This window comes from Ursus americanus, chromosome 1 (assembly GCF_024610735.1).
Source record: "Ursus americanus isolate L20-20 chromosome 1, mUrsAme1.1.p, whole genome shotgun sequence".
Lineage (NCBI taxonomy): Eukaryota > Metazoa > Chordata > Mammalia > Carnivora > Ursidae > Ursus > Ursus americanus.
In genome coordinates this window covers 48157493-48181387 of record NC_142127.1, presented here as the reverse complement: position 1 = coordinate 48181387, position 23895 = coordinate 48157493, and the positions used below count along the sequence as shown (strand labels likewise).

Below are 23895 nucleotides of genomic sequence, written 5' to 3'. Positions count from 1 at the left end.
TTTTATGAGTTTTATATTTAAAAACAATCCAAAATTACCAGATAGATTTAAGAGATATACTCAGAACATTTCATCCTGAAACAACAGAATAATATTCAAGTGCACATGGGACACTCTCCAGAACTGATCACATATTAGGTCACAAAACAAGCCTCAACAAATTCAAAAAGATCAAAGTCACAGCATGCATCTTTTCTGACTACAACGTAATGAAACTGTAAGTCAACCACAAGAAAATGTCTGGAAAGACCACAAATACATGGAGGTTAAATAACATGCTACTGAACAATGAATGTATCAACCAGGAAACAAAAGAAGAAATTGAAAAGTACCTGGAAACAAATGAAAATGAAAACACAATGTTTTAAAACCTTTGGGACACAGCAAAAGCACTTCTAAGAGGGAAGTTTATAGCAATACAGGCCTACCTCAAGAAGCAAGAAAAAAATCTCAAGTAAACAACCTAACCTTATACCTAAAGAAGCTGGAAAAAAACCAAAAAACAAAACCCAAAACCAGCAAAAGGCAGGAAACAATAAAGATTAGAGCAGAAATAAATGATATAGAAACTAAAAACAAACAAACAAAAAACCCCAATAGAACAGATCAATGAAAACAGGAACTGGTTCACTGAAAAAAAAAATCAACAAAATTGATTAACCTCTAGCCAGAATTATTAAGAAAAAAAGAAAAAGGATGCAACTAAATAGAATCACCAATGAACCAACATCACAGAAATACAGTTATAAGAGAATACTATGAAAAGCTATATGCCAACAAAATTGGACAACTTAGAAGAAATGGATAAATTCCTAGAAACATAAACTACAAAAACTGAAACAAGAAACAGAAAATTTGAACAGACTGATTACCAGCATAGAAACTGAATCTGTAATCAAAAAACTCACAACAAACAAAAGTCCAGGACCAGATGGCTTCACTGGTGAATTTTACCAAATATTTAAAGAAGAATTAATACCAATTCTTCTCAAACTATTCCCAAAAGTGGAAAAAGAAAGAATACTTCCAAATTCATTCTATGAGGCCAGCATTACCCTGATACCAAAACCAGACAAAAAACCACAAAAAAAAAAAAAAAAGAAAAAGAAAAAGAAAAAAGAACTACAGGCCAATATCTCTGATGAATATAGATGTAAGAATCTTCAATAAAATATCAGCAAACCAAATCCAACAATGCACTAAAAAATATCATTCACCACCATCAAGTGGGATATATGCCTAGTTTGCAAGGGTGGTTCAATATTAGCAAATCAATCATTGTGATACACCATATTAATAAAAGAAAGGATAAGAACCATGTGATCATTTTAATAGGTACAAAAAAAGCATTTGTCAAAGTACAACAACCATTCATGATAAAACCCTCAAGAAAATAGGTTTAGAGGGAACATACCTCAATGAAATAAAGGCCACCTACAAAAAACCCAGAGCTAAGATCATCCTCAATGGGGAAAAACTGAGAGCCTTTCCCCTATGGTCAGGAACAAGACAAGGATATCCACTGTCACCACTTTAATTCAACATAGTACTGGAAGTCCTAGCCACAGCAATCAGACAACAAAAAGAAGTAAAAGGCATCCAATTCGATAAGGAAGAAGTAAAACATTCACTATTTGCAGATGACATGATACTATATATAGAAAACCTGAAAGACCACCCCAAAGCTGCTAGAACTGATAAATGAATTCAATAAACTTCCAGGGTACAAATATCAACATTCAGAAATCTGTGGCATTTTTTTCTTTCTTTCTTTCTTTCTTTCTTTCTTTCTTTCTTTCTTTCTTTCTTTCTTTCTTTCTCTCTTTCTCTCTTTCTCTCTTTCTCTCTTTCTCTCTTTCTTTCTTTCTTTCTTTCTTTCGTGGCATCTCTATATACCAATAATAAAGCAGCAGAAAGAGAAATTAAGAAAACAGTCCCAATACACAACTAATGAATCATCGAGCCTTACATCGAAAACCGGGGATGTACTGTATGGTGACTAACATAATATAATAAAAAATCATTATTAAAAAAAAAAAAAAAAAAAAAGAAAACAGTCCCATTTACAACTGCTCCAAAAATAATAAGATACCTAGGAATAAATCTAACCAAAGAGGTGAAAGACCTGTACTCTGAAAACTAAAACACTAATGAAAGAAAGTAAAGATGACACAAAGAAATGGAAAGACATTCCATGCTTATGGATTGGAAGAATAAATATTGTTAAAATATCCATACTACCCAAAGCAATCTACATCTTTAATGCAATCCTTATCAAAATTCCAACAGATTTTTTCACAGAACTAGAATAAACAATCTTAAAATTTGTATGGAACTACAAAAGACCCCAAATACCCAAAGCAATCCTGAAAAGGAAAAGCAAAGCTGGAGGTATCACAATTCTGGACTTCAAGTTATATTATAAAGCCATAGCAATTAAAACAGTATGATACTGGCACAAAAACAGACAACATAGATCAATGGAACAAAACAGAAAACTCAGAAATAAACCCACAACTATAGGTCAATTAATCTTTGGCAAAGCAGGAAAGAATATCCAATGGGAAAAAGACAGTCTCCTCAACAAATGGTGCTGGGAAAACTGGACAGCAACATGCAAAAAGAATGAAACTGGACCACTCTCTTACACCATTCACAAAAATAAATTCAAAATGGATTAAGGACCTAAATGTGAGACCTGAAACCATAAAAATCCTAGAAAAGAACACAGGCAGTAACTTCTTTGACATCAGCCATAGCAACTTCTTTCTACATATGTCTCCTGAGGCAAGGGAAAGAAAAGCAAAAATAAACGACTGGGAATACATCAAAATAAAAAGCTCCTGCGCAGTGAAGGAAACAGTCAACAAAACTAAAAGACAACCTACAGAATGGGAGAAGATATTTGCAAATGACATTTCCATTAGTATCCAAAATATATAAAGAATTTATACAACTCAAGACTCAAAAAACAAATAATCCAATTAAAAAACAGACAGAAGACATGGACAGACACTTCTCCAAAGAAGACATCCAGATGGCCAACAGACACATGAAAAGATGCTAAACATCACCCATCATCAGGGAAACACAAATCAAAACTACAATGAGATATCACCTCACACCTGCCAGAATGGCTAATAACAAAAACACAAGAAACAAGTGTTGGCATGGATGTGGAGAAAAAGGAAACCTCTCGCACTGTTGGTGGGAATGCAAACTGGTGCAGCCACTCTGGAAAACAGTATGGAGGTTCCTCAAAAAGTTAAAAATAGAACTACCCTATGATTCAGCAACCGTGCTACTGGATATTTGCCCAACGAATACAAAATTGTAATTCAAAGGGATACATGCACCCCTATATTTGTAGCATTATTTACAATAGTCAAGCTATGGCATCAACCCAAGTGTCCATCAATTGATGAATGGATAAAGAAGATGTGGTATGTGTGTGTGTGTGTGTGTGTGTGTGTGTAAATACATATACATATATATTGGAATATTTACTCAGCCATAAAAAGAATGAAATCTTGCCATTTGCAATGATACGGGTGGAAATAGAGAGTATTAAGTTCAGTAAAATAAGTCAGTCAGAGAAAGACAAATACCTTATGATTTCACTCACATGTAGAATTTAAGAAACAAAGCAAATAAGCAAAGGGGGAAAAAAGAGAGAAAGAGCCAAACCAAGAAACAGACTCTTGACTATACAGAATATTCTGATGGTTACCAAAGGGGAGGTAGATTGGGGGATGGACGAAATACATGGTGGGGATTAAGGAGTACAATTGCCTTAAAGAACACCAGGTGATTAAAATAAAAACTTTTAAAAAAACCCAAAATTCACAATTCAAGTATAAAATATTATGCTTGTTTATTAATGACCTTTAACTCCTCAGATAGTATAATTTGCATAAAATACCAATCTGCTTATGTTTAAAATAAATGATCACTTCATACCCTCAGGTAAAAGATTTTATCAAAAGATCAAGTTGAAGTACACACAAAAAATATCTTCCCCAGTAACAAGGCCTTTATACACCTACAGGTGTTCTTTCATGTAACTCATAATAACACAAAAACAAAGCCTTTCACCAAAAGGGAATGGTTAATTATTTAATACAATATTTTAAATGTCTTTAAATGAAAACTACAAAGACTATGGAACAATAAATAAACATTGCTAATATAATATCGTTATTGTTATCATAGTATTAATGCTGTTAATATCAAGATATATATTAACATTAATTTAAAATGATGGGCTATCACACTTTGAATAACCCTATGATTACTACTATATAAAATATTTATGCATATAGATAGGGTGGAGGCATAAAGGCTGACAGTTTGCTCTTTTTTTCACATTTTTGTATTATCACTTAAAAATTTTTTAAAACAAAAGTCTTCAGAGCGATTTTTCCCTTATCTTTACCTTATTATTGGTTAAAAACCTGAAAAGAACAGACTCATAAGGGGGAAAAAAAACCTTTATTTCATTGTCATCTTCTTTTACATATATATGATTTACTACTAATAAAAAGTAATAGTCATTGACCTCAAAACATTTCCAAAGGACTGAATATTTGTCTCCCCAATTTTTAGAGTATTATGGATACTACATAGTCTAAGAATCCGAATTTTAAAGACATACCTTTTCGTAAAGGTTGTGGCATCATTAAGATCTGGATGAGCAAAAGGGATGTAACGTCATGATAAAGAATTGGAACCTCAGGCTGTTGTTCTTCATTTCCCTGCCTAAAAGAAAAATGCATAGTCACTTTAGAATTGTATAGCTTTTCTACTTCATTTTATATTTCCCATGTAGGTCTATGGAACAGAAATCAAACTTTCATAAACAACTGAGAAATCTCAAAAGAAAAAGTTAGGGGCCATATTTTTTACTTAAAAATATAATCTTTTGTATTCATATATTCCCTTGACTCTGCCTAATATGAAAAAAATTACATAGAAAATTTATTAGATCTTACTTAAGTAAACAATTGGAATACATTAACTGGATATGTCTTTTGGATCTCTTAAACTACAGAAATCAAATGAAGGATTAATTGGAACTTTAAAGGATTAGTTTCACTATAAATGGAGTGGATATAGGATACTTGCTATCACAAACTTTGCACTACAGAGTTAAATATTCACATTATTAAAAAAGAACAGGTACAGTTCACAAACAAGTTATATTGAAAAGGCATGATTTATATTTTTAGTTAACAAGTTGTTTCAATTTTATGACTATCATAAAAATTCAAAAAATCTTTAAAATTTTCAAAGTTTCAAGAAAAAGATGATAGCCAAAGCAGAACTTAAAACACACCATAAAAGACAAAGTAGTAATGTGTTAGGAATGTGTAGTACTATGAGAAACACAGAACATAGTCTAAAGCAGATCTCATTCTAGATCTATAATTTTTAAAACCCTGTAGAAGGATACATTTTTTTAAATCACAGGTTTAATTTTTAATGTCAGAAAACAAAAGCAAATCTTAAGCTTCTAGAATTGACTAAATTTTGAAACTATACTTCAGACTAGATTTAGGATGGACAAAAATTGTTCAACCCTTTTATTAGGCTCCATCATTCAACAATTACTGAATACTTACTATATGTCAGGCACTGGACACACTGGTGAGTAAACCAATGCCTGCTACTCTGAAGCTTTTAAGGGCCAGAGGAAGACAGCTCTTTAAATGGCTCCATTCTCCACAAATATCCCTTTAATTTACTTGTCTTCCTCTCCAAAGTTAACTTTCCATTAATGCTATGAAACCTACTTTTGTCTGTCCAGTCTTTCTTTTTATAAGCCCAAAGTTCTTTTTCAAAAAATGGGGGAGGGGCTACCATTTGCTCATCTATTATTTAAATCCCCCCAAAAATGGTTTTCCACATGGCCAACAATGATCTCCTAATTACAAATATCTTGTTGACCTTTAATTCTGCATATAGTTGAACATTTCTGTCTGGAAAATTCTCTTGGCTTTTGTGAAACACTCTCCCACGTTCCCTTCTCTCTGATTACTCTAAGTTTTCTTGACAAGTTTTTCTTCCTCTGATTAACCTACAAATGGTACTGTTTCCCAAGGCTCCAATTCCCACTCTCTTTTAATATAAAGGACTCCTTTTGAAAGACTTCCTACATCCAGTGGGAAAAAGTCTCTTCAATAAATGGTGCTGGGAAATTTGGACAGCTACATGCAAAAGAATGAAACTTGACCACTCTCTCACACCATACACAAAAATAAACTCCAAATGGATGAAAGACCTCAATGTGAGACAGGAATCCATCAAAATCCTAGAGGAGAGCATAGGCAGAAACCTCTACGACATCGGCCACAACAACCTTTTTCACGACACATCTCCAAAGGCAAGAAAAACAAAAGATAAAATGAACTTGTGGGACTTCATCAAGATAAAAAGCTTCTGCACAGCCAAGGAAACAGTCAAAAAAACTAAGAGGCAGCCCACGGAATGGGAGAAGATATTGCAAATGACCTACAGATAAAAGACTGGTATCCAAGATCTACAAAGAACTTCTCAAACTTAATACACGAGAAACAAATAAATCATAAAATGGGCAGAAGATATGAACACTTTTCCAATGAAGACATACAAATGGCTAACAGACACATGAAAAAATGTTCAAAATCATTAGCCATCAGGGAAATTCAAATGAAAACCACACTAAGATACCACCTTACGCCAGTTAGAATGGCAAAAATTGACAAGGCAAGAAACAACAATTGTTGGAGAGGATGTGGAGAAAGGGGATCCCTCCTACATTGTTGATGGGAATGCAAGTTGGTACAGCCACTCTGGAAAACAGTGTGGAGGTCCCTTAAAAAGTTAAAAATTGAGCTACCCTATGACCCAGCCATTGCACTACTGGGTATTTACCCCAAAGATACAGACGTATTGAAGAGAAGGGCCATATGCACCCCAATGTTCATAGCAGCATTGTCCACAATAGCCAAAGCATGGAAGGAACCAAGATGCCCTTCAACAGATGACTGGATTAAGAAGTTGTGGTCCATATATACAATGGAATATTACTCAGCTATCAGAAAGAACGAATTCTCAACATTTGCTGCAACATGGACAGAACTGGAGGAGATAATGCTAAAACTCACCTTAAAAAAGAGAAGAAGAGGCAATACTGACCGCCAGGGACCTAATCAATATGGACATTAGTAAGATGTCAGAACTAGAGTTCAGAATAACGATTATAAAGATAACAGCTGGGCTTGAAAAAAAAGCATAGAAGACACTAGAGAGGGGCGCCTGGGTGGCACAGCGGTTAAGCGTCTGCCTTTGGCTCAGGGCGTGATCCCGGCATTATGGGATCGAGTCCCACATCAGGCTCTTCCGCTATAAGCCTGCTTCTTCCTCTCCCACTCCCCCTGCTAGCATAAATGAGGCAGAAGAAAGAATTAGTGTGATATGCAAGACGAAATGATGGAGAGTAAAGAAGCTGAGAAAAAGAGAGATAAACAACTACTGGATCACAAGGAGAGAATTCGAGAGATAAGTGATACCATAAAGCAATATTAGAATAATTGGGATTCCAGAAGAAGAGGAAAGAGAGAGGGGGACAGAAGGTATAGTGGAGCAAATTATAGCAGAGAACTTCCCTATTCTGGGGAAGGAAACAGACATCAAAATCCAGGAGGCACAGAGAACCCCCCTCAAAATCAATAAAAATAGGTCAACACCCTGACATATAATAGTGAAGCTTACAAATCTCAGAGACAAAGAGAAAATCCTGAAAGCAGCTCAGAACAAGAGCTCTGTAACCTACAAGGGAAGAAACATTAGATTGGCAGCAGACCTATCCACGGAGACCTGGCAGGCCAAAAAGGACTGACATGATATATTCAGGGTGCTAAATGAGGAAAAGTATGCAGCCAAGAATACTTTATCCAGCTAGGAAGTCATTCAAAATAGAAGGAGTGATAAAAAGCTTCCAGGACAAACAGAAACTAAAAGAATTTATGATCATCAAACCAGCCCTATAAGAAATATTGAAAGGGGTCCTCTAAGCAAAGAAAGAGACCAAAAGTAACAGACCAGAAAGGAGCAGAGACAATATACAGTAATAGTCACCTTACAGGCAATACAATGGCACTAAATTCATATCTTTCAATAGTTACCCTGAATGTAAATGGGCTAAATGCCCCAATCAAAACACACAGGGTATCAGACTGGATAAAAAAGCAAGGCCCATCAATATGCTGTCTGCAAGAGACTCATTTTAGACCGGAAGACACCTCCAGATTTAAAGTGAGGGGGTGGAAAACCATTTACCATGCTAATGGACATCAAAAGAAAGCTGGGGTGGCAATGCTTATATCAGACAAATTAGATTTTAAATGAAAGACTGTAATAAGAGATGAGGAAGGACACTATATCATAATTAAAGGGTCTATCCAACAAGAGCTAACAATTATAAATATTTATGCCCCTAACATGGGAGCAGCCAATTATATAAGCCAATTAATAACAAAATCAAAGAAACACATGATAATAATACAATAATAGTAGGGGACTTTAATACCCTCTCACTGCAATGGACAGATCACCTAAGCAGAAGATCAACAAGGAAATAAGGGCTTTGAATGACACACTAGACCAGATGGACTTCACAGATATATTTAGAACATTCTATCTCAAAGCAACAGAACACACATTCTTCTCGAGTGCACATGGAACACTGTCCAGAATAGATCACATCCTGGGTCACAAATCAGGTCTCAACTGGTACCAAAAGATTAGGATCATTTCCTGCATATTTTCGGACACAATGCTTTAAGACTTGAACAAAATCACAAGAGGAAGTTGGAAAGAACTCAAATACATGGAGGCTGAAGAGCATCCTACTAAAGAATGAATGAGTCAACCAGGAAATTAAAGACAAATTTAAAAAATTCATGGAAACAAACGAAAATGAAAACACAACTGTTCAAAATCTTTGGGATGCAGCAAAGGCAGTCCTAAGAGGGAAATATATAGCAATACAAGCATTTCTCAAGAAACAAGAAAGGTTTCATATACACAACCTAACCCACACCTAAAGGAGCTGGAGAAAGAACAGCAAATAAAGCCTAAACCCAGCAGGAGAAGAGAAATAATAAAGATTAGAGCAGAAATCAATTAAATAGAATCCAAAAGAACAGGAGAACAGATCAATGAACTAGGAGCTGGTTCTCTGAAAGAATTAACAAGACTGATAAACCCCTGGCCTGACCTACCAAAAAGAAAAGAGAAAGGACCAAATAAACAAAAATCATGAATGAAAGAGGAGAGATCACAACCAACAACGAAGAAATACAAACAATTATAAGAACATGTCATGTTCTTATATGCCAATGTATTGTCTTCTTATATGCTAACAAATTAGGCAATCTGGAAGAAATGGAGACATTCCTAGATGTATAAACTACCAAAACTGAACCAGGAAGAAATAGAAAACCTGAACATTCCCATAATTAGCAAGGTAATTGAAACAGTAATCAAAAATCTCCCAATAAACAAGAGCCCAGGGCCAGATGGCTTCCCAGGTGAATTCTACCAAACATTTAAAGAAGAATTAATACCTATTCTTCTGAAACTGTTTCAGAAAATAGAAATGGAAGGACAACTTCCAAACTCATTTTATGCAGCCAGCATTACCATGATCCCAAAACCAGACAAAGACCTCACCAAAAAGGGGAATTACAGACTGATATCCCTGATTAACTTGGATGCAAAAATTCTCACCAAGATACTGGCCAACAGGATCTAACAGCACATTAAGAGGATTATTCACCACGACCAAGTGGGATTTATTCCTGGGCTGCAAGGTTGGTTCAACACCCACAAATCAATTAATGAGATACACTACATAAATAAAAGAAAGGACAAGAACCATATGATCCTCTCAATAGATGCAGAAAAAGCACTTGATGAAGTACAGATCCTTTCCTGATTGAAACTCTTCACAGTGTAGGGATAGATGGTACATACCTCCATATCATAAAAACTATCTATGAAAAACCCACAGTCTCAATGGGGAAAAACTGACAGCTTTTCCCCTAAGGTCAGGAACATGGCAAGGATGTCCACTATCATCACTGCTGTTCAACAGAGTACAGAAGTCGTCCTAGCCTCAGCAATCAAACAACAAAAATAAATAAAAGGCATCTGAATTGGCAAAGAAGAAGTTAAACTCTCACTCTTTGCAGATGACATGATATTCTATGTGGACAACCCAAAAGACTCCACCCCAAACTCATACAAGACTGCAATAAAGTGACAGGATAGAAAATCAATGCACAGAAATCAGCTGCATTTCTATACACCAACAATGAGACAGAAAAAAGAGAAATTAAGGAGTTGATCCCATTTACAACTGCACCCAAAACCATAAGATAGCTAGGACTAAACCTAACCAAAGAGGCAAAGGATCTGTACTCAGAAACTATAGAATACTCATGAGAGAAATTGAGAAAGACACAAAGAAATGGGAAAATGTTCCATGCTCATGGATTGGAAGAACAAATATTGTTAAAATGTCTATGCCACCTAGAACAATCTACACATTCAATGCAATCCCTATCAAAATACCATCAACTTTTTTCACAGAGCTGGAACAAACAATCTTAAAATTTATATGGAACCAGAAGAAACCCCAAATAGCCAAAGGAATGCTGAAAAAGAAAACTAAAGCTAGTGGCATCACAATTCCGGACTTCAAGCTCTATTACAAAGCTGTAAACATCAAGACGGTAGGTATGGTACTGGCACAAAAACAGATACAGAGATCAATGGAACAGAATAGAGAACCCAGAAATGGACCCTCAACTCTATGGTCAACTAATCTTCGACAAAGCAGGAAAGAATATCCAATAGAAAAAAGTTTCTTCAACAAATGGTGCTGGGAAAATTGGACACCCACATGCAGAAGAATGAAACTGGACCACTTCCTTACACCATTCACAAAAATAAGACTCAAAATGGATGAAAGACCTAAATGTGAGACAGGAATCCATCAAAATCCTTGAGGAGAACAAAGGCAACAACCTCTTTGACCTCGGTTGCAGCAACTTCTTGCTAGACACATCTCCAAAGGCAAAGGAAACAAAGGCAAAAATGAACTACTGGGACTTCATCAAGATAAGAAAAAAAAGGAAACAGTCAACAAAACTGAAAGACAACGGACAGAAGGGGAGAAGATATTTGCAAATGACATATCAGATAAAGGGCTAGTATCCAAAACCCATAAAGAACTTATCAAACTCAACATCCAAAGAACAAATAATCCAATCAAGAAATGGGCAGAAGACATGAACAGACATTTCTCCAAAGAAGACATACAAATGGCCAAAAGACACACAAAAAAATGCTCCATATCACTTGGCATCAGGCAAACACAAATCAAAGCCACAATGAGATACCACCTCACACCAGTCAGAATGGCTCAAATTAACAAGTTAGGAAACAACAAATGTTGGTGAGGATGTGGAGAAAGGGGAACACTCTTACACTGCTGGTGGGAATTCAAGCTGGTGCAGCCACTCTGGAAAACAGTATGGAGGTTCCTCAAAAAGTTGAAAATAGAGCTATCCCACAAGCAAGCAAATGCACTACTGAGGATTTACCCCAAAGATAGAAATGTAGGAATCCGAAGGGGCACCTGCACCCCAATATTTACAGGAGCAATGTCCACAATAGCCAAACTATGAAAAGAGCCCAGATGTCCACCGACAGATGAATGGATTAAAGACGATGTGGTGTGTGTGTATATATATACACACAATGAAATATTAGTCAGCCATCAAAAAAAAAAAAAAAAAAGAAACCTTGCCATTTGCAACGACACGGGTGGAACTAGAGGGCATCATGCTAAGTGAAATAAGTCAATCAGAGAAAGACAATTATATGATCTCACTCATATGTGGAATTTAAGAAACAAGGCAGAAATCAGAGGGGAAGAGAGGAAAAAATGAAACAAGATGAAACAAGAGAGTGAGACAAACCATAAGAGACTCTTAATCTTAGGAAACAAACTGAAGGTTGCTGGAGGGGAGGGGCGTGGGGGGATGGGGTAACTGGGTTATGGACACTGGGGAGGGTATGTGTTGTAATGAGCACTGGGTATTATTATATAAGACTGATGAATCACAGACCTGTATCCCTGAAACAAATAATACATTATACGTTAATTTAAAAAATAAATTATAAATAGAGATTGTAGATTCTTTCATTTTTCCCTCACCATTTTTGCACATTCTAAACACTGTACAATAATTTTTATAACAGAAAAATAATTACAAAAATAATAATGAGCTTTTTGGCTGCAAAGACAAAAACAATCATTCTGAGGACACAGACATGGATCTTTCCTGGCACACAGCAGGCCCATAATCGAAAAGAAAGAAAGAAAAGAAAAGAAAAGAAAAGAAAAGAAAAGAAAAGAAAAGAAAAGAAAAGAAAGAAGGGAAGGAAGGAAGGAAGGAAGGAAGGAAGGAAGGAAGGAAGGAAGGAAGAAGGAAAGGAAGGAAGGAAGGAAGGAAGGAAGGAAGGAAGGAAGGAAGGAAGGAAAGAAGGAAGGAAGGGAGGGAGGGAGGAAAGAAGGAAGAAAGAAAGAACGAGTGAATGAATGAATGAATATACCCATTGCAGAAAAGAGAACCAAAAATTTTGACTGTGGGGTTTAATAACATCATTGTGATAACTATCCTTTTAATGTTTAATATTATAAAATACAAAAAAATTTTAAATACATTATTGTTTCTATTTCTTAAAGTTTTTAAATAATCTTCAAAATCCAGATTATAAAAACAGTATACTTCTATTAACTCTATGGATGATAAGAGCAAATGGGTGGGTTAGATTTAATAGGATTGAGTTTCCATTTTTTTAAACCAAAGTGATTATCAACACAATGAGATTAAAAGGATATAAGTAACTTTCAAGAGGATTCAAGAAAAATGTATATATGAGAAACCCCTATCATTAGACATAGAATTTTATGTTGGGAAACTATTAAAAGTGAGAAACTAGAAAAAGATACTTCAATCTTTTAAAATCTAATATATAGATAGGAAACACAGATATAATATTATAATCAACTATAATACAAGTTCGTGAATTAATGAACCATAAAAATGAGAACAAATACAGGGGGAAAAAAATCAACCAGATTTTCCAGAAATTGCTTGGATCTCTTACTACTAAGAAAGGAAACAGAGTAATAGGTAAGACTTAGGCGCTTGAATCAGAAAGATATGGATTCAAATGCCACCCCTATTTCTTAACAGCTGTGTGCCCCTAAAAACCATGTTAATTATTCTTTTTTTCTTTTTTTTAAGTAGGATCCACACTCAGCATGGAGCCCAACATGGAGCCTGGACTCACAACCCTGAGATCAAGACCTAAGCTGAGCTGAGATCAAGAGTCGGATGCTTAAACTGACTGAGCCACCCAGGCACCCCAATTAATTTTTCTAAGCCTCAGGTTCTTCATATGTAAAACTTGGGATAACAATGGTACCTTGTGTGTACAATTATGGTGATTATATATGAGATTATATAATCTCAAAATGAGATTATATATGCAAAGCACAAAAATACCTACCATGAAATAATCACTGGTTAAGTGTTCATAGCATTTACTACTAACCTAGTGGGTATTAAATCTTAAGGGTTGCAAATCTGACAAACAGTATTACTGAAAGCATAGTACCTATGTCTAGTCTTCAAACTTTTAATTCATCAATACTACACTTAGCAAACCTTTTGTTTGCTAAACATCTTTAGACTCAGAGAATTAGGTCTTCTAATATTTTACTTGTACGCTATCTCTGCCCTTGAGTATGCAAGTCTAGCTAGGAAAGAAAATTAGTAGCTAATGTCAAGAAATGTAACTCTCTTTAGCCATAACATGCAAAATATACACAGCTTGCTAATTCTGTTTATAAACACAAAACATACACAGAAAAATTTTTTGAGAAGTAGCAGGATATATTCATAGCCTCAAAGTATCTCCCCAGAAGACAACTGAAATTACTTGTTACAAAGGATAAAATAATAAATTTACAGTTGAAAAACCTGGCATATACCACATTAACCAAGTGATCACAGTCCTTCTCATCAGTAACAAGACAAATCAACGGCATGTACCTCCTAAGATGATGAACTAAAAAAAATGTTACTTTTGTGACGTTCCTGCCAAAAGTTTATAATCTGAATCTAACCACAAGGAACTACTGAACAAAAATAAATTGAGGTATTCTACAAAATAATTGGCCTGAGCTCTTTAAAAAAAAAAGAGAGTCAATGTCATGAAATACAAAGAAAAAAATGGGAACAATTTCAGATTAAAGGCAATTAAAAGAGGACACTCTAAATGCAAACACAATCTTGAATTCTCTTTACATTGCATTTGCATTTCTAGAACATTCCTGAAACACTGGCAAAATGTGAGTAGGTTCTGTATGAGATAGGGGTCAATACTATTACTTCTCATATAAATTCCCAATTAACCCAGCACCATTTATTATAAAGGCTATGCTTCCCTCACTGCTCCTCAGTGCCATCTATGCTATAAATCCAATATCCAGACATGTGTGGGTCTGGTTTGTTTTAACAAGCAAATACAAATGAATTTTCTCAGCCCTACTTGATTACACAAGTGGTGGCATAATGTACACATTTTTTTTTCCTGTATTTTCCTCTTAACATTGTATCTTGATGGAGCCCTTTCCACATCAGTAAACAAAGTGCTTTCTCACCTTTCTTTCCTTTTTTTTCTTTTTTTTTTTTGTTTTTGTTTTTTGATAGTTCTGTTTTAATTTACTATTGTAGGGAAAGCAAAGCAATAGGACACCCGGTAGCTATATGGAAAAAAATAAAATTGGATCCATTTCTTATATCAGATATTATGATAAATTATCCAAACAGAGTATCTAAATGTAAAAACTGAAGTCATAGAAGTATTAGAAGAATCATATGCCTGATAAGAGGTTAATACCCAAAATATATAAAGAATTCATACAGCTCAACAGCAAAAAAAACAAGCCAATTAAAAAATAAGCAGAGGATCTGAACAGATGTTTTCCCGAAGAAGACATACAGATGACCAACAGGTACTGAAAATGTGCTCAACATCACTAATCATCAGGAAAATGCAAATCAAAACCACAATGAGATATCACTTCACAATTGCTGACATGGCTATTATCAAAAAGAAATACCAAGTGCTGACAAGAATGTGGAGAAAAGGAACCTTTGTGCATTACTGGTGGGAATGTAAACTGGTAGAGTCATTATAGTAAACAGTATGGAGGTTCCTCAAAAAATTAAAAATATGACTACCATATGATCCAGCAATTCCACTTCTGGGTATTTACCCAAAGGAAATAAAAACAGTAACCCAAAAAAATATATGCACCCCCAAGTTCACTATGGCATTATTTATAGTTACCAAGACATGGAAACAACCTAAGTGTCCATCAATGGATGAATGGATAAAGAAAACAAAGAAAACATGATATTCTCTCTCTCTCTCTCTCTCTCTCTCTCTCTCTCACACACACACACACACATACACACACACATACAGAGGAATATTATTCAGCCATAAAAAGAAGGAAACCCTGATATTTTTGACAATAAGGATAGACCTTGAGGACATTATGCTAAGTGAAATAAATTAGCTGAAGAAAGACAAATACCATATGATTTCACTCACACATGGCATCTTTTCTTAAAAAATTAACTCATAGATAAAAAGAACAAATTGGTGGTTGTCAGAGATGGTGGATGGTGAGTGAGCAAAATGGGTGAAAGTGGTCAAATGGTATCAACTTCCAGTTTAAAATAAATAAGTCATGGGGACATAATGTGCAGCATGGTGACTATAGTTAATAATACTGTGCTGTGTATCTGAAAGTTGCTAAGAGGGTGCCTGGGTGGCTCAGTCGGTTAAGCATCTGCCGTCAGCTCAGGTCATGATCCCAGGATCCTGGGATCAAGTCTCACATCAGGCTCCTTGCTTGGCCCTAGGGAATCTGCTTCTTCTTCTTTGGCCCTTCCCTCCCACGCTTGTTCTCTCTCATGTGCGTGCACACAAAAATAAATAAAATCTTTTTTTTAAAAAGTTGGTAAGAGAACTTAAAAGTTCTCATCACAAGAAAAAAAAGTTTCTAAGTATGTACAGTGACAGATGTTAACTAGACTTACTACGGTGGTCATTTCACAATATATACAAATATCAAATCATTATGTTGTAATTAGTTTCATTACTCCTGAAACTAATGTAATGTTATGTCAATTATATCTCAATTTAAAAAAAGAAATAGGAAAAGAAAACCAGAGTGAATTTCTTTACAACCAGTGAGTGGGGTAAGACCTGAGTAAAGATGAGTCAAATTCCAGAATTAATAAATGAAAAGATTAATAAATATGACATTTAAAAAAAACTTTGGATGGCAAAAAAATCATAAACATGTTTTTAAAATGAAGAGGACAAAGACCAACAACTCAATTTTTAGAAATGGGCAACACATAAAGAGTTCCTAAAAAGAAATGCAAATGGGAATGAATGGGAGATAGAGGTCTCTGAATTTACTTTATCACATAGTTTTTCCCTTGGAAAAATGTAAGTTATACAAAATTAAGGTAAATAAATCAAGGGGAAAAAGGTAATCTTTAAATACTGAGGGAAAAAAGAAATGAAACAAGTGACTCTCACTATAAATCAAGTTGAAGGCGTAATGACACAAGAAAAAAAGTTACTTTAAATGACTTAAAAACAATATTTTGCCTGTACATTCTAGGTCAAAAGAACTTACAGTCAGTAGTAATATTGTTTTTTCAAAATAGTTACAGTTATACTGTAAGTGATGGAAGTAGTAATAAAGTTAATATCATTATGAACCTAGATTTTCAGAATAAGAGAAAAAAGATGCAAATAACAAAAAAGTTAAGAAATAAAACATAACTTTGCAATCTTACATTTGAATTATGAACAACAGTAAGAACGCAGGATCCTTTTCTCTTTGAAAAAAAAAAAAAAAAAAGACTTACGAGGTGCCTGGGTGCCTGGCTCAGTCAGTTAAGTGACCGACTCAATTTTGGCTCAGGTCATTATCACAGGGTCCTGAGATCAAGCCCCAAGTCTGGCTCTGCACTCAGTGGAGAGTCTGCCTGTCCCTCTCCCTCCCCATCTGTCCCTCCCCCTGCTTGTCTGCTCTCTCTCTCTAAAATAAATAAATCTTCTAAAAAAGACTTCCTAACTGTCCGCTGGAATGGTCTATGAGCCTATAAATTATTGTAATAACACAATAGCTATATATACCCCTTAGCACTCAGACTGTGATCTCTAAATACCATTTCCCATTAAAAAGAACTGCACAGAGAAATGGCTGATGCCAGGTATAGTGTGTAAAACGTACAAAATAAGCCTAGGTTAACTTATTGTATCAGAAAGCAAGGATATTATCAAAGACTACTTGGATCATGTCAAAGTACAACAGCCATGCTAAAGGGATTCCCACTAACCTAAAAGAGAGCAATATATATCCTTCAAATTGGTGTCTTCACTTTCTTTGAGTAAATACCTAGAAGCAGAATTGCTGGATTGTATGGTAACAGTTCTATTTTTAGTTTTCTGAGGAACCTCCATACTGGCTGTACCAATTTACATTCCCACTAACAGTGTATGAGGGTTCCCTTTTCTCTACATTCTCACCAGCACTAGGGAAGAGATATATGCACCCCTATGTTCACTGCAGCATTATTTACAATGGCCAAGATATGAAAGCAACCTAAGTGTCCATCAATAGATAAATGGATAAAGAAGATGTGATGTGTATATATTTGTGTGTGTGTGTATACACACACACACACACACACACACACACACACACACACACACACACAAATAGAACATTACTCAGCCATAAAAAAGAATGAAACCATGCCATTTGTGATAACACGGATGGACCTAGAGGGTATTACGCTAAGTGAAATTAAGTCAGATGAACAAATCCTGTATAATCTCACTCTTATATGTGGAATCTAAAAAACGAAACCACCAAGCAGACAAAACAAAACAGAAACAAACTCATAAATACAGAAAACAAATGGGTGTTTACCAGAGTGGAGAGGAATTGGGGATGGATCAAATAGGTGAAGGGGATAAAGAGGTACAAACTTCCAGTTATAAAATAAGCCATGGGGATGTAATATACAGCATAGGGACTATAGTCAGTAATATTGTAATAACTTTGTATGGTGACAGATGGTGACTAGACATCGTGGAGATCATTTTGTAACATACAAAAATACTGAATCTCTATGATGTACACATAAAACTAACAGGATATGGTATGTCAATTATATTTCAATAAAATAAGATAAAAGGGGACAATTTGCACCAAAAAGAATGGCTGAAATGGAATGAACATATCAAATATATAAAAATTAGGAGATCATCAAATAAACAACCACAACTTACTGATCACCACTAGAAGTTGCTAGGGCATCAACTCATTTCTTTGAAAATTTATAAACTGGGAAAAATCAAGCATTCATCCTGCCAAATTATATTTTAGGGTAACCAAACAGATGACATGGGCAAGTTTTCCTTTATTAAAAAATCATTCCTAGCTAATAAACCAGAAGTGAGGTTTTTTGCTTTTGTTTTGTTTTGTTTTTTAAAATCACTCTTTTAAATCACCTAATGAAATACCAGATTTAGGCAAGAATCTTCAGGGGTTACAAAATCACTGGGTATAAGGCTGATAGAGAACTTTACAATAAAGGGATCAGACTAAGGCCACCTGAACCCACTCATCAATTCTGACATAAAAAGAGGGGCAATTAGTCACTGTGCACCTCCATTCAAACTTTGTAACTGCATAAAAATTGAGATTCTTTAAAACATTTTCTCACTTGGTATTAATTTTTATACAAGTTTTACAGAAAGTATAATGGTAAATATTCTTTTATTTTTTATATATTTCTATGTTTAATAAGGAAAATTCACACATTCATAAAGAATTTTAATTCTGTTTCAATACGTAACTGTTTCTCAAAAACAGTTTTTAATTGACTTTAATCTCTCAATAATACTTACTGCGAATTCACCTCTTCCACTAACTGTGTAAGCTTTCTCCAGGGATTATACTCAGAATCAATGCTATAAAGCCGCATGTGCAAGGCTAATACATGGAACAGCTGATCTAAATAAATTGAAGAAAAGGTAATTAGAAAGTTCACACAATTCTTCCAATACAAAATTCAGACAGATTTCTAGCTAATTCATGGGGAAATATTTCCCATCCTCATAATTATAACTCACCAAGGTTAAGTATCAACTACTCCACGCTCTCTTTTAAGGTAAACTCTGAAATATACACCCAAAAAATTTCTACTGGAATCTGGACTATCCTTATGCTCAATCTTAATACTGGAATGGCTTGTTTTCCTCATCTCTTGTCACAGACCTACTTTTCCTTGGCTTTATTCATCAGACTTGAAAAATGGTACTTGTCACTCTGGTGGTTGTCCCTAACAAAGATTCACTATTATCAATACCATAACCTGGGTAATACTGACAATGACATCCACATAAATTGCTGTTAGATGAAATTCTTTATGTAGTATTTTCCCATAAATCCTCTTTAGACTGAATTGTGACTTCGTTATCTTTTGATTCAACATGAAGAAAAGAACTGAAATAACAATATTACTTAGCACAGCTATTCCAGCTGTTTTCATTTCTTCTGTCTAAACCATAACAAATAATCTACAAGTCTTAGCTTTTGACAAAATTCTGCTCATTACATTTGGGGGAAAAAAGCCTTTTCTTTAAAATTTTAAAATCATTCAAAAGAAAATCCTAAATTTTGCTTTCATAATCACATGTCCTTTTTTGGTGGTAAATATGACAAGGAATGAATTAGATTATTCTGCCACAAATACTCAAAAACATGTGTGACTCAAAAGTCATTTTTTAAGAAAATCAGATAATACTTTCTGACATATGACTGAAATTAATTCTTAAAACCAGACAGAAAAAAAGCCAAATAACACAAGCACATTGTTGTCACTTATTCTCTAAATTAAAATAATCAAAACAAAATAAGATTTTGTTTCTCTGAGCAACTGACTTGGAAACCATCTATATTTTAGGTTAATTTAAGATCCATCAATATGATTCTTGTGGCGGGGTGTAGTAGTAGTACGGGTAACAGTAGTAGTAGCTGTGGTTTTGGGAGGCTATTGTAAGACATATGAGAGCTGTAAGATGAATGAAGTGAATGTTCACTCTCTGGGGCAGGTAGAGGAAATGGGAGGTGGGCAAGAAAACTGATAGTCTTTTGTACATACCTATAAATTTCATCCTGATCTCACTATAACAAACAGAAGAATGTAAATACCTTAACCTACTTCGCCTCATGTCTCTAAGTCAATGTATAATATAAATCCTCTCTTAAAAAATTTCTTCATCCTATTAATACTCACATTAGCTGAGTATTTGTTACATGCCAGGCACTATTTTGAAACCATTTAACATAGATCACCTCAATTACTTTTCACAAAAAATTTACTTTGTTATCCCCAGTTTTGAGACCAGTTAAGTCTCTCAAATTTCTAGTTTTTCCAGTAAACTGGTTCAACTAATAACACTGACAATAGGGATGTTTTCAGCAGAGAAATAAAATGATGAAAGATATATTGGTCATTGTATTTCAATTCAATTACACGTAAGAGATACTTTTTACCAAGTACATAATTTATAATAAAAGTCACTAAAACCTAAAAGTGTTAAAAAAAAAAAAAACCACACACAAATCCTAAATTCCTCTAGCAGGAAAATATTAACTCAAATTGCAAGGTGGGGAGTTTTACGGTTTTTTCGTATAGGTGTTAACTGAATCAAAGAGCTGTTTTTAACTACATCAGAAACTAAGTATGAACTATATGCTGGCTCATTGAATTTAAATTAAAAAAATTTTTAAAGCTGTTTTTATATTTCAAGACGAAAGTAAATTATCAGAAAGTTTATCTGATTTAATCAAAAGCATAGGAGTTGCAATTTCACTAACTTGTTTTGCATTGAAACCCATGGTGGCATAGAAATAATGCTGCATTCCATCTATTTTCCTAACCTCTACCATAATTAAAGAAATACAAAGGTTGAAGGAAACTTTTTAAATCTCTTCTATTCCTCATTTCTGCAGATGAGGAAATAGGCCCAGAGAAAGGAAGAACCTTGCCAAATCACCTTAGTACCTATGGAAAAGCTAAGAATAGAATTCAAGATTTGCTACTTCCTTGTTATTTCTACCACTCTGGTTCTCCCTAGGGTTTTTATGATTAAAAGAGAAATGCAAAATTCCATTTCTAACTCAAACATACCCCTTTCCATTCCTATGAAAAACTGATATTGTAACCCTGAGGCATCTTCTAAAGCTATTAATATAATACAAGAGTCTTTGGTATTGACTTTAGAGCTGAGGACTATCTAATGAGGTACATCTATCTACCTTTGAAAAACAAGGCTAGAAACTGCAAATAACTTCATTAGGAAACAAAGAATTGGCCAAATAACAATCAACACCTTTCACTATTCATTGTGTTTTTCAAAATTTAGTCTGAGGGCTATCAATAATTAACTCTCATTTAGCAGCAAAAAGATTTCTTACACTAAAAAAAATATTGACAGTAGTAGATGCAGGATAAGGAGAACCTATGATCATAATCAAAAAGTTAAAAATTGAAACTAATGGGAAAACGTTTTTAAGTTTTATTTATTTAAGTAATCTCTATATCCCATATGGGGCTCGAACTCATGAATTGCATGCTCTTCCGACTGAGCCAGCCAGGCACCCCAATGGGAAAACATTTAAAATACCAACCGTTTTGTAGGATATTTTAAAAGTTGAAAAATAATTATATCAAGAAATCATATTATCAAAATCTTGAATAACAACAGCAAAAAGAACAGATAACTTCTTTTCTGGAACAACATTTTACAGTTCTAAAGTTAGACCCACATTTATAAAAGCATTTTGGAAATGAGAAACACCATTAAATTTATTTAGAGGTGTGCAATGATTTCAACATATGTATAGGAGGCACCACCCTCTAGTAGGAGTCAGGAAGTCCTAGATTTGAATCCAAGTACTGTACTGATCATGTGTCCTTGGACAAAAGACCTTAGTTTTATTATCTGTAAAATGGGAATAATACCACCCTTCTGGCCTGTTATATAGCAATAATAGTTCTAGTAATTGCATATATGCATAATGTGTAGATGGGTGTGCCTACTATATATACACATGGTTTGCAAGAATAAATTCCAAATAATAAATTTAATATTTATAACCTTGAGATATTACAATTAAAATTAGAAATTATAGCATTATAAACATCAGGTCTCCACATAAAACTACCACTTCACAAAAAATATTAATATATATTTTTTAAGTCTCTTCTCTCTCTTCCCCTGAACTTTTGGTACTACTCATTCCTGGTTCTCCCCCAGTTCCTTCTCAGCTACTTTTACGCGTCTTCTTCCTCTGTTAAATCCTAAAAGGTAGCATTCTCCATAAGAAAAGAAAAAGGAACCCTTCTTAGTTCTCCTTCCCTCTCGTTCTGCACATACTACTTCATCAAATTCAACTTCCATGTCTACTCATAAGTTTACGATTCACAAATTTTTCTAGCTCTTCAATGTTCAACAGGCACCACAAAATCAATATATCCAAAAATAACCTGATTATACAGCCAGTGTTATCTGGGCTGCAACGTTCAGTTTCTCTTATAATCCCCATTGGGGGAATGACATCACTGCCCCTGCAAACACCAAAACCAAAGCCAAAACAAACAAACAAAAACACTTGGGGACTCAAATCACACATCCTTGCCCTCCATAGCCAACTGATTACAACCCTATTGGTTCTACCTCCTATGATCCATCCTCTTCTGCTTCACTCCACCGCTACATCATTTCTCAACTGGATTACTCAACAGAGTGCTCATTCAGCTTCATGCCTTTTGTTTCACTCTCCCGATCCCTGTAAACAATAAGTCTATCATATTATCTCATAACTGGTTGGTGAACCACTGAAGGAATAGGTTTTGAAAGCCCTTCATGAGATAACCCCTATCTTTATTCCTTAACCTCCTTTCTTCCCTTTCCAAGTATTCCCCAGTGTGTCATGTTGTCTCACTCTGTCTCTGCAAGCTGTTCTCTCAGCCTAGAATAGCATATTCTTGTTCTCCAGGCAAGCTTGTTTCATCATTCAAGAGCTAGTTCAAGTGCTCCTCTATAAAGTTTTCTCTAATACCATAACTAAGACAGATGTAATCATCCCTTGCTTTATACATTCTCTATACCTTGAGTTAACTCTATTTTATCACTCCTCTATAGTCCAGTAATGATTTTCATATGTTTTTCTCTCCTATTAATGGTAGGAGCTCCCTGAAGAAGACAATTGTGTCCCTTCCTCTTTGTACTTCATAGGCTAGCACAGTGCTTGGCAAATAGTAGGATTTTGTTTATGCTGAATATTGCACGAGTAAATCAATAGTCCTATGATAAAAATCATACAATATAAGCATAAAATTCATGAAGGATTTATACTCTTCCTTTTTTGTCATAATGACAGGCTCAGTAACCAAGAAGTAGGCCAATTAATCAGCCCTAATTTTATTGTCCCAAAGAGACTGACCTCTCAACCCTAACTACTAGAGCAGTGCTTGACCTACTTGCTCTCACCATCTTCTGCCCCATGCTGGTTGCTCTGACAACTCAACTGGGACAAAGAATTCTATTTTCTGCAATACCAAATCAAATTCTTCATAACTGTGACAAGTCTAAAGTATC

At 34.8% G+C, this 23895-nt stretch overlaps 1 protein-coding gene across 7 annotated transcripts in view; it reads right to left on the bottom strand.

Annotated features, from left to right (window-relative positions):
* Window positions 1-23895, bottom strand: part of UBR3 (ubiquitin protein ligase E3 component n-recognin 3) — a 240858-nt gene that overhangs the window by 39266 nt on the left and 177697 nt on the right. For all 7 annotated transcript variants that reach the window (XM_087861299.1, XM_045780091.2, XM_045780116.2 and 4 more), the window contains 2 exons: window positions 19135-19240; window positions 4655-4758 (listed from right to left, as the gene is read on the bottom strand). In XM_087861299.1, the coding sequence (XP_087717425.1) occupies window positions 4655-4758; window positions 19135-19240 (210 nt within the window). The remainder of the gene's footprint in view (window positions 1-4654; window positions 4759-19134; window positions 19241-23895) is intronic.